This window comes from Neolamprologus brichardi, chromosome 7 (assembly GCF_056152115.1).
Source record: "Neolamprologus brichardi isolate AB-2024 chromosome 7, ASM5615211v1, whole genome shotgun sequence".
Classification (NCBI taxonomy): domain Eukaryota; kingdom Metazoa; phylum Chordata; class Actinopteri; order Cichliformes; family Cichlidae; genus Neolamprologus; species Neolamprologus brichardi.
Genome location: NC_142110.1, coordinates 30,944,820 through 30,957,113, shown reverse-complemented (window position 1 = coordinate 30,957,113; position 12,294 = coordinate 30,944,820). Strand labels below are relative to the sequence as shown.

At 40.4% G+C, this 12,294-nt stretch overlaps 1 protein-coding gene across 1 annotated transcript; it reads right to left on the bottom strand.

Moving 5' to 3' along the window:
* Window positions 1-1,520: 1,520 nt before the first annotated feature.
* dnajc25 (DnaJ (Hsp40) homolog, subfamily C, member 25) lies at window positions 1,521-7,824 on the bottom strand. The gene is made up of 5 exons (XM_006782104.3): window positions 7,435-7,824; window positions 3,932-4,084; window positions 3,470-3,840; window positions 3,283-3,382; window positions 1,521-2,422 (listed from the first exon to the last, which is right to left on the bottom strand). The coding sequence occupies exons 1-5, from the start codon at window positions 7,822-7,824 to the stop codon at window positions 2,300-2,302; spliced, it is 1,137 nt and encodes a 378-aa protein (XP_006782167.3). The 3' UTR covers window positions 1,521-2,299.
* Window positions 7,825-12,294: the final 4,470 nt, after the last annotated feature.

Sequence of the window (12,294 nt, the reverse complement as noted above, 5' to 3'; positions counted from 1 at the left end):
AAAAGGATCAACATGCTCTGAAGTCAGAGCACAAAAACCTTTTTTGTAACAAAATATCCATTTTTGCTGTCCCTGTATCGATACATTATTAGCAAACAAAATATCACGATACTACACAGTATCAATTTTTTCCCCCACCCCTACTCACCATAAACATGAAGTACACCTTGCAAGTACTGGGTCGAAGCCCACTTGCCTCCAGAATTGTCTTAATTCTTCATGGCAGATTCAGCAAAGTGCTGGAAACCTTCCTCAGAGATTTTAGTCCATAATGACATAATGGTGTCACATGACTGCTAAACAGCCATGGTGTGAATCTCCTTTTCCACCCAAAGGTGCTCTACTTGAGTACACAGAGCTATATGTCATATTCCAGAATCCAGTAACTGGGATCATTAAGGGATGGATCTGGTCAGTAATAACACCCAATCAGGCTGTGGTGTTTAGATAATGCGCAGTCTGTACTAAGAGGCCCAAAGTGTACCAAGAAAATACCACCATCACAGCACTAACACCAGCCTTAACTGTTGATACAAGGCAGGATGGATCCATGTTTAAGTTTTTTATGCCAAAGTTTCCTGTTCTTTGGTGGCAGGAGTGGCACCCAGTGTGGTCTTCATCTGCTGTAGTCCAGAGATGCTCTTCTGCATACCATGGTTGTAATGAGTGGTTGTTTGAGTTGCTATTGTCTTCTGGTCTCTAGTATCAAGAAGACATTTTCAACATTTTCAACTGTCGTCCGCTCGATATTTCCTGTTTTTCTGACCGTTCTCTGTAAACCTTGGAGATGTTTTTTGGGGAAAATCCCAGCAGGTCAGCAGCTTCTGATATATTCAGACAGCCTGTGTGACACCAACAAAGATGCAAGTCAGGTAAATCACCTCTCTTCATCACTCTGATGCTCGATTTGAACTTCAGCACCTTGTCTTCACCATGACCGAATGCCTGATATTGACTGATAATTATATCTGGGTTAACAAGTAGCTGAGGTTTGAATCAGGACTCGTCCTTGGTATGCGGTGGCAGTGCTAATTGGTACTACATATCCAACCAATCATGCTGTTGTTTTCAAGGCAGAAATGAATTTCAGAACAGTTTTTTTAGTATCAGGTTATAAACATGTTTGTTTTAACTGTGGACTCATTCACTTTTGGAGCCAGCCTCCAGTGGACATTAGAGGAACAGCAGTTCTGGTACTTCTATTAAACAGCAGCTGCTTTACTTCAGACCTGAGGGTTTAAAGCTCCACCCCTCTGACATGTGAAAGAGGAAACAAGTGTTTCCGTTAGAAGTTTGTAAAAGAAAGCAAGCCAGCATGACTTGAACTGAATTTGTGGTTAATGAAGCAACTTCATTAACCACAAATTACTTAAAATAACTAGACACTCTTTAACTCATGATGAGTCAAATAGAGTAGAGATGTATCTGAATATAGCATGACAATTTTATGCATTCTCCTTGCAGTGTTTGATTAGCTCTCAGAAAACTTGTGTTCATACACCAAAAACCACAGGTCAGGTTAATTTCAGAGTGACTTTAATTTTGCTTTGCCACTGAAAAAAACAAAACGTGGAAACAATAAATAACACTGAGAGTAAAATCAACCTCTGAAATGCAGTAAACAGTAAGCAGCCACCTGAACTTCTGAGGAGAGCAATGATGATAAAAAGAGTCAGCGGGTGACAAAGATCAGCTGTGAAACCGCAGCTGTGACTTTGGTTTCCATTTACACAAATGTATACCAAAACACGTCTCATTTTCTTCAGATAAAAAAAGCTTCAGCAGCACATCAGAGACAGAAAAGCCCTGGAAGAAATAACGTACTGAAGCTGTTTCTTATGCGCTCAAACAGCTTCTGATTGATGTTTCCAACCGTCGCTGTCTTACCAAAGGACACTTTGGTATAATAACCAGCAGCCGCCAGGTTATTCATCCAACAGAAAATCACTTAATAACACCTCAGGCTCCAAAAGTCACTCAATGTGTTTTTACCAGCAGGAGAAAACCAAAAATACTAATAAAAAAATTACTGAATCATTATTAAACTTCCCTCTACTTAGTTTGGAAAACAAAAACATAATAAAAAATAGCCATGATATAAAAAAATTGCTGAAAATCTCAAGCTTCAGCTCACAGTTTATTCCCTCCGTCGTCCTGTCAGAGGCCCGAATGCTATGAAAATATCTCTGCTATATAATCTTTCTGTACAGGTACGTTTCTCACACAGCGCGGCGTCCCTCTGTGTGTGTGTTGGCACCGAGGCAGGCGTGTCTGTCATCGAGGATGCTTTCTGTGCCGCTCAGTCGTCGATGAAGGTCAGCCGGCCCGGCCCCTCGTTCTTCATCCAGCGGCGGTACCGCTTCATCCTCGTGTCGGTTGCCATCTTCACCTTCATCTCCTCCTCCTGCTCTTTTCTGTACACCTGAAAGACAAAGACATTTTAAGATAATGTATGGAACTGAACAAATATTCGCTAAATTAATTCAGCACAGCAAAAATAGGATAAAAATAAAAAACGGAATGGCACAAAATGTCCCACTAGGATCCTCGAAGGGCTAATATATTGACAGAGGATGCAGTATCTGAAACCATAAGGCTGTACCAAAGCTCTTCCCCATCACAGCTATTGGGTCTAAGAATTCTGCACGGACAAAAGAGGTGAAGCTGGAAGCAGGAGATACAGGTAGGTTTGTTTCTGACTGGTCAAGAGTAACTGCTGAAAAATGCTGACTACACGACAACAACATGACTGACTTCTGGAAAGCTGCCACACTCTTAAAGTATTTACACATCAGACACGTAAAGGACGCTCACACAGACATAATTTTATTGGATGAATTTGCAGCAATCTGAATAAACGAATCTGACCAATCACCGGTATGCAATGGCCTTTACTTTGAAAGTCTAGTCTGGCTAGTTTCATTCCTTTCTGTCAGGTAATTCCCTGATATCATTAAACTGTTTCAAATCTTTCATCTTACAGTTTGGATGTAGAGCACCACTGTCTTAGACTGCAGCTGCTGACTGTAGTCTTAACCTGGCCCTGCTATGCAGAGCTTACTGAGGCTGCAGAAAAGGACAAGGTCCATCATCACTAGCTGCAAGTCTGTGCAACACCTGAAAGACCTGTGGTCAAACTAACACCAGCTGCCTTTAAAGGATGGAGCTGGATTAGCTTTTATTCATGAAGTAAGTAAGGACGAAGAAACTAAAAACGTACCAGGAATATCCAAGGAGGCTGAAGGAGGGAAGAAGCAAAAGAAAGAATTGACTGCAACCAACCTCGAAGTTTTCTTTGATCCAGAGCTGTTTGTCCAGGAAGGTCCGCTTGGTGCTTTCCTCCAGGCGGTCAAACTGAGTCTGGGACAGCTTCATGTACCTCCTGAGGATAAAGCAAGGTGAGAAACTTCTAAACATGTTTCATGTCATTCATCCCGGCATTCATATTGTAGCTTAAGCCTGAGCTGACCTGATGATGTAGAGCTTCTCCTCATCGCCATACTCCTCTCTGCAGATGGTGAAGCGGTACACCCAGGACACGTACCACGCCACGTAGTTGGTCAGGTAGTACGGGAAGAGCACGATCTGACACAGCAGGATGTCCGACAGATTGGGCTTCTGGTAACCCCCTTTGATGTCTATCTTGTTTTTTATGATGTCGCGGATCACCTCTTCCTCCTGCTCCCGGATCTCCTCCTTGGAGCGTCGGTTCTTGCCTTTTTCCTTGGTGCGGTTGAGGAGGCCTTGTTGCTTGGCGATCTCTGTGGCCTGGATGCGGTACTTGGGAACGGTCATCAGGTAGTTGATGGCCTCGTTGTAGCTGCTGTGCCAGCTGTAGTACTGCAGAGAGATGGGGACAGGTTTGTAAATAAGTCAGGTGATGTACAGCAAACCCTGAATATCACCTGGCTTACTCAGTATGCGGTCTAACCTGGAAGATGGAGATGGCACAAATGGTGACCAGGACGACGACCCGGACGTCCACTTTGGGAGCGAGCCGTCGGCGGTAGTAGGCATAGTAGTGCTGGTAGTACTCCTCAGGGTGGTCCAGCATGTAGTCGTAGTCCCGCCGCGTGTCCTCATCCTGCACACACAAAGATCAGCAGGTTTTAATTCCTCCAAGAATTAAAACACCTATGAGAACTGAGTTTGTTAATCCGGAGTGAGGAAAACACTGGTTTTCTGTCTTAGGAGAGCTAATAAGCTCTGAGTCAAATACTGGTTTCCACTCATCCTACTCCTCTCATGCTGCATTTCATTTTCTCTGTCAGTCAATATAAAGCATATATTAGGACACATTAACTGGCAGAAATTGCTTTTATAATTTTATAATCTGACAGATCGCTGGACACTAAATGTGTTTCTTTCAAATTAAATAAAGCTACAGTATCCGTCCTTCTAACTCTTTATCAGCCAGTTCTCCTGCACTTAAAAATTTACTGTAACAATCAACTCTAATTCATCACAAAAGTGTTTTGTCAGGTGGAGGTCTGGACTCTGCAAGGGGCAGTCAAGTTCTTCCACATCAACCTTGCTTTATGCACTGGTGCAAAGTCTGCGCTGAAGCATTAAGGGTCCCTTTCACTTGCATCCCACGGTTTGCACCATGCTAGGTGATGTTAGACTTGGATGAGGCTGCTCAGCCATGGAAACCTATTCCATGAAGTTCTCTACACGCTGTTCATGAGTTAATCTGAAGACCACATGAAGTTTGAAGTAGGGGTGGGCGATATAAACGGTATATGATAGAAACGATATAAATTTGGCCAACGATAGAGATTTTGACTATACTGCTCTATCGCGATAGCACAGGTTGATGATGTCATCAAGCTGCGTCTGTTTTAGTCGAAAGCATCGCAGCGGCTACAACCATTATCATCTGCAAATTATGCCAGCCGACAGTCATAGCAAAGAGATGTAGCACTTTTGAAATATGGGGAAAGCCAAAAACTGCCCTTCCTCCACTTCCGTAACATTGATTCATTAATGTTGAATTCTCTCGCAGCTGCTCTATTCCCATGTTGTTGCAGTATATTAATAACTAATCTTGTATTGTGGATGAATGATCTCAGTTGTTCTCCTGACTGAAGTTTGGCCCGTGTATAGCATCCTGCTATGCGATTGCATTTGTCCCTGACCACCAGAATCCCTCACGCCAAAAAAAGTTGGCGTTCATCCTCCAGCTTCACTATACTAATGTTATGCTAACATAGCTGTGTCGCTAGCAATCACGTAGCACAACAGACTACCAGGTAGTCCAAGTTCAGTAACCCTGCAAATGCCACTGCTGTTTAGTTTTCTGTCTTCATTTATGTTGGAAGTGGTAGCAGAGCTGTACGTTTGAATTAGTTTCAAAAATCTCTCAGTCAGAACATGGTATGAAATGTTTAGGTGGAAACTAGCGAGCTAACTTCCTGTTAACTTGTAACTCTGTTAAATTGAATAACTTCTGTTTTCATGGATGCCTGGATGTTAAACTTAATTGTTACACCTGGTAAAGCAGCAACGCTGATGATTTTATTAAAGATGAAAGAATTTAGACCGTTTTTAACTCTCAGTGTTTGTTTGACTTTGGGACCTGAACAGGATGGAGTTTTGGACCCAGATTACTCTGCGAAGCTCCTCACTACGGCAGCCGTAATGCTCTGACAATCCATCAAGCAGTGCAGCTTACCAAAGTTGTACTAAAACATTTTTTAACAGATTTCTGCACGCCCAAATCGGTTTGAGGTCAGTAAGCACAACCAGAATTCATACATAAGGCACACTCTCGATTTTTGAGAAAATTAAAGGATTTTAAGTTTGCCTTATAGTGTAGAAAATACGTTATACAGAAGAAAAGAATATATCACGATATATATCGTTACCGCACGTCAAATTATACTGCGATATGGATTTTAGGCCATATCGCCCAACCCTAGTTTGAAGGTCTGCACCGTTTGATGCTACAGTAAGTTGTTGATCTCTCTGAACTGTCTGCCTCAACATCCACTGACATGACAACAACTGGAACACTTGAATTCAATGATTTGGATGTGCGACTTTTGGCAATAGAGCATACGCCAGTGGATAGAGTATAACATGAAACAAATGATTAGTTCTTAAAGAATTACATTTTTTGTTAAAAGCAACACTGAGGTCAATTACAGAAATGATTTAAAACTGTTCAATAAATTTTATTTTACTCTATTTTTTTCTTCTTCTTTTTTTTTTTTTTTACTGAACTTTATGCAATTGATGGTGATTATTAAACTTTACCTGCAACTCTAGACTCTGGTTGAATGTAAATGACAAAGGTGTTGAAATATAAGATTAAGTACTTTATCTCTATAGTAACTACCAATAAAATGAACAGCCGGATAACAAAGTCAAGATGAACATAAGTCCTAAAAATTCACGTATGTGCGGTAACTTTTAAAGTTTTGAACATGGGTGTAAATCAGCTATGAAATACATCATGTTTATGCATGTGTCAGCTCTGATAATATTTAATGAGAAAAGTAAAGAATATTCATGTTCATGTGACTCATTTATGTGAAAATGACAGAGAATGTCTGCATTATACTTATTTTTTTTCTTTAATTTGACAAGTGGTGTCTAATTTTTGTGTTTTCCTTTACCTAAAGAAAGATATTTTTCATAAATTTGTACATGGATGCATAAATCTGTACAAACTGCTGCACAAAAATCCACCAGAATACAAGAAATAAAGAGTCTGACACTCAGAATACTCAAAAAGACGACCTCTGTAAGCCCCAGTTTTGATAAAATCGGTTATCAGAAAATATCAGTGCTTGTATTGCACGCATTTAATTTGTTTGTGCTCCTTGCCCAGCTGTCTGAAGCTTTTTACCACGTTATTACTTTTTCTCCTGTCATGTTTTAAAGATTTATTTTGTTTAAACATGTTTTTGTACTGGGTTTAAAAGGGAAACTTCTGCTTATAGGTTTGAATATATCCCAACTCTAAAGCACACGTCTCTACCCCTCTGCAGACTTCTGGAAGGTGGCCAATCAGAGGAAAGTTAGCTTTTTGGGCAAATGGCCTTAAAGAGACAGATCTTTGCTTACAGGATGAACTGACCAGCATAAAGGCCCAGTTTTTGGACTATGAATCATGCAAGGTTACTCTAGAAAAGTTCAAGGTTGCAAATATGGAAATAAAAATAACTTAAGAATAGTGGAGCGCTATTAAGATGGTCAAATATCAGAGGATATATTACAGCACAAGCTGACTTCATGTCTATTTTAGGACTATCAGAGCAGTGAAGAATTAAACCTGCAGCACAGTTTGAGGTAATACAAGATTGGATCAAATAGACATGATGGCACAAATAGTTTCCGGGTGGATATTACAACAAATGAAACTTTTATGAGGAAATTAAAAAACAAAACACTGTAAAGCTTTCAAACTTCCCACACTCTCGGACAAACCTTTAACGTCTCGTACGCGGTCGCGATGAGCAGGAACTTGGTGTGTGCAGATTCCTGGGTCTCCCCCTCCAAGCCCGGCTCCCCCGGCCTGAACCGGTCCGGGTGGTACCGCCGGGCCAGTTGACGGTAAGCCCGGGCGATATCCGACTTGGAGGTCTCCCGAGTGACACCAAGCACGTCGTAGCACACCTCCTTCCCACAGTACAGACCCTCCACCAACGCCGAGACCGCCGGCAGGGAGGACACGGAGAGGAGAAGCACCGCGAGGCGCCACCACGACTTCACCACCCGCGGACAGCCGGTGTTCCGTCCGCCACCGCTCCGCTCCCCGGGAGCAGCCATCTCTGCCGTCTGCCTGCCTGCTGTCCCGTCGCTCACTGTTGACGACATCAAAACGAGCCGGAGCGGAAGGATGACAATCAAAGATCGTTTGGTAGAAAGATGAAGCCTCCTTCATTTCTTTGATTAGTTCATTTAAGTTTTTTTTTTATTTTTTATTGGTTTTATTTTTCGGTTCCAGCCTATAATGTTCCAGTTCTCTAAATTAAAATGCACAAATATATGAAATACTGTTTTTTTTCTTCCTTTTTTGTTAAGTAGCTACAACACTTTATCATTTTCACAAACCTCATAGTTTAATGGTTCTGGGACTGTCAACTGCTGCTGGTACGTCATGGATTTCCAGGTGAAAATATTGAGTGAAACTAAAGTGAAATTATTATTTGTTGAAACAATTATCCAAAGATGAATTTGTTGACGCTCTTGTGTGGATGATGTGTATCTTTATTTCACATGGAATCCCTTTTTTTTGTTTTTATAACTGATAAAACTGGAGGATACAAGATATTTTTTTCAGCCCCTGAGGTGCAGCACATCATAAAATGTTTCAGATCTACAGTGGCTGGCCTAACCAAATTATAGCCTACTTTGCGGTCAGATTTAGCACAAATAAATAAACAATACATGTAATTTTGCCCTAACATCTCATCAAAAGCTTGGTGGCTTTGACGAGACTATTCAGGGAACATTCTGGTGAAAGGTTTGATGGATCAGAAAAAAGAAGAAGTTTATTGTCACATGCTGTGAATTTCTTTTCTAGAGTAGTCCACACTACAGGCTCTTAATCACTGTGATATTACTGGTGCATTGCTCTTATTTCTGTAGTTAATTATGTTCCACTCACATAGATTTAGTGTTTGGCTGCCTCTGTTGACGCCGGCCATGATGACTGAAAATTCCCCACTAACTTGTGATAAAGATCACTTTCTTTATTCTAGTTACTCAGATATTCCAAGACTGTTTCCCACAGAAAAATGCAGATGTGTTCAACATTTGGGTCAAACATTAACTTTTATAACTTCTATAATATTTATAGGAAATAACTTACTGCAATTACAGTTTTCAAACGACAAAATCTATAAAGAGAAAGTTGAAAAATAATTAAATAAATGATCGGAGTGATCCGTCTTTCTATCATGAATAATCTTTGAATTGAGACTGAACGATGACGCGGCATCAAGCGACAGGCTTTCCGTCGCCTTCTGGTGGTTGACTTAACAGTTGCAGTGAAGCGGTTCAGATAAAGCTTCACACAGATATCAACTCTTTTAAAGCTTTCCCAGTTTCCCCCTCTTATTTTAGTAATTTTTAAAATGATGATAAATGTTAGCTTCTGCTGTTTTAATCTTTTATATGATTTTCATGATCTGCTAGTATGGAAGTATGGAAGCCCGTTTCTGCCACTAAAAAAAAAAAAAAATCCATAACTCGAAATTTCGAGTAGCTTAGCTTTAGCATTTGTAGCTGAGGGCTTCAGCTTCTGGGTAACAAGGAAACGACGCCATTCACATAGATTACTGATTGGCAGCGCTAACTCAAAATTTCGAGTTATGGATGCTTTTTTTTTTTTTTTTTTAATAATTCGAAATTTCTAGTTATTTTCTCAAAATTTCGACTTACTTTTCTTGAAATTTCAAGTTAATAACTCAAAACTTTGACTGAGTTTTCTTAAAATTTTGAGTTATTAATTCGAAATTTCGAGTTAGCGCTGCCAATCAGTAATCTATGTGAATGGCGTCATTTCCTTGTTACCCGGAAGCTAAAGCCCTCAGCTACAAATGCTACAGCTACCAGTAGTACAGCCAGTCATGAATGCAGAAATTGCTGATTATTTTCAGTGTGGCTTCACAAATGATGAAATCCTTGTGTTATTAGCTGAATCACATGGCGTTGTTGCGATCCAGTTTTGAGTGTGCTTTCCATGTAGATTACTGATTGGCAGAGCTAACTTGAAATTTTGAGTTACTTTTCTCGAAATTTCGACTTATTAACTCCAAACTTTACTTTTTTTGTGGTGGAAACGGGCTTCCATATTTGTTTGTCTTGTGTAAATCACTTTGTAAAAATGCTTTGTAAATCATCTGTGTTCTACTTGAGTGCCCTCGTGTGGCAGTTTGTGGTAACAACGGAGACCGGATTTCCTGAGCACACCCTCCGTGGTAAGTACTGTAACAGTTCTGTGATTTATTTCAAATACTCATACGTAAAATGAATAGATCCATGATTTCATGCATTTACACCAAACTATGACCCTGACATCCAAACGTTCCAGCAAAAATTGCGATTCATCAGGCCAGGCAACATTTTTCCAAACCTCTATTGTCAAATTTTTGTGAGCCTGTGTGAATTGTAGAAGTTTCCTGTTCTTAGCTGTCAGGAGTGACACCCAATCTGGTCTTCTGCTGCTGTAACCCATCTGCTTCAACGTTTGACATATTGTGCATTCAGAGATGCTCTTGAGGATACCTCAGTTGTAACAAGTTGTTGTTTCGTTACGGTCAGCTCCAAAAATTTGGCCCTTCTACCCTGACCTCTGTTATGAAAAACCATGCCACATTTAAAGTGTCTTAAATCACCAATCTTCCCCGATCCCGAGTGGCTGACTAGATATTTGCGTTAACGAGAAATAACCTAACCATTTACTCATGGATATATCAGTAAATGTTATTTAGTTATCTCAAAGACATCTATAACGTAATTACATGTAAATTGCATTAATTTAATTTTACAATTTCTAATTGTAACATCTACTATTACCAGTAGCAGTTTATAAAGATTTAAAATTAATACCGAGCGGAACTGAGTGCAGCATATTGGTCCCAACAATCCCAGTTTCTCATGGGACCCCTTGGGAAAATTAATTGCCCACCACTTGTGTTCTGTTAAGTGAGGAGTGAGTGATTTCAGACACAGTTGATATTGGTGGGAGCAAGGCAGGGGCACATGCCCACTTAAAAACAAGCAAACCTTAACAAATTAAACCATATATGAAAAACAAATCAGCTGCATCTGGTAAGTTACTTGTGCCGAGAACTGGAATACTGTCCTGTGGCCCAGTTTCTGAAGGAAGGGAATAAGGGAAGGAAGAATACTCTGCTTCAGTACATGTCACATTACATGTTGGCATTCATGGTTCCCTCAACTAACTGTAGATCCTCAGTGCCAACATTACTCATGCAGCCCCAAACAATGACATCCCACCACCATGCTTGACTGTAGGCAAGACACACTTGTCTTTGTACTCCTCACCTGGTTGCCACCACACACCCTGACACCATCTGAACCAAATCAGTTTATCTTGGTCTCATCAGGCCACAGGTAATCCATGTCCTAAGTCGGCTTGTCTTCAGCAAACTGTTTGCAGGCTTTCTTGTGCATTATCTTTAGAAGACACTTCCTTCATGGACGACAGCCATGTGATGCAGTGTGCGGCATATGGTCTGAGCGCTGACAGGCTGACCCTCCACGCCTTCAACCTCGGCAGTAATGCTGGCAGCACTCATACACCTATCTTACAAAAGACAACCTCTGGATATGACACTGAGCATGTGCACTCAACTTCTTTGGTCGACCATGGTGAGGTTTGTTCTGAGTGGAACCTGTCCTGTTAAACTGCATGGTTTTGGCCACTGTGCTGCAGCTCAGTTTCAGGGTTTCGGCAATATTCTCATAGCCTAGGTCATCTTTATGTAGAGTAACAATCCTTTTTTCAGATCCTCAGAGAATTATTTGCCACGATGTGCTGTGTTAGACTTCACATGACACCAGAAGTGAAAATGGCTAATTGTGCCCAGTTAGCCATTTTCACTTAGGGGTGTACTCACCTTTGTACAGTGTTATACAAGCTGTACACTGACTACTTTACATTGTATCAAAGTGTCATATTTTCAATGTTTTGTTATGAAAAGATATAACAAAAATGTGACGGGTGTACTTGTACTCACTTTTGTGAGATACTGTATGTACTTCACTCAGACCCATCACCACCAGGTGTCGCCCTTGTTCTTTAAACAAATGTTTTTGTTTTGTTTTTTTTAAAGCTGACTATTGTTTGTCCTTAGCCTTGTAGTTTATATAAAAGGGTAAGTTATGCATTCATTATTAAGTAATAGTAAAGTTATGATTATGTTTGTTTAAGAAATAATTCATTACCTAAAATTACTTTTAGACAAATTATATTTATACCTAATATCCAGGTGTTCCCACAAAGTCTGTGGCCTAGCTTGAAGCTTCCTCATTATCAGTAAACTGTTTCTGAGATGCACCTTCATCAGTAACTCAGAGCCACTGCCTATTGTTGTTATTTCAATATTAGCAGGAAGCAGTATCTGCTCTCTATGACTTGGCGCGGCCATTGAGCAACACTATCTTTACCACATATGTTTCTGAAATTGTCAAACTAACCTACTGTGTTAAAAGAAATGTTGAAAGAAATGGCAAATAGCTAAGAAATTGTACAGTGAACATTCCAGTTGGCTGAGGCTAATCCGGACAGAAGGTTTACTAACTTAGAAGCATATT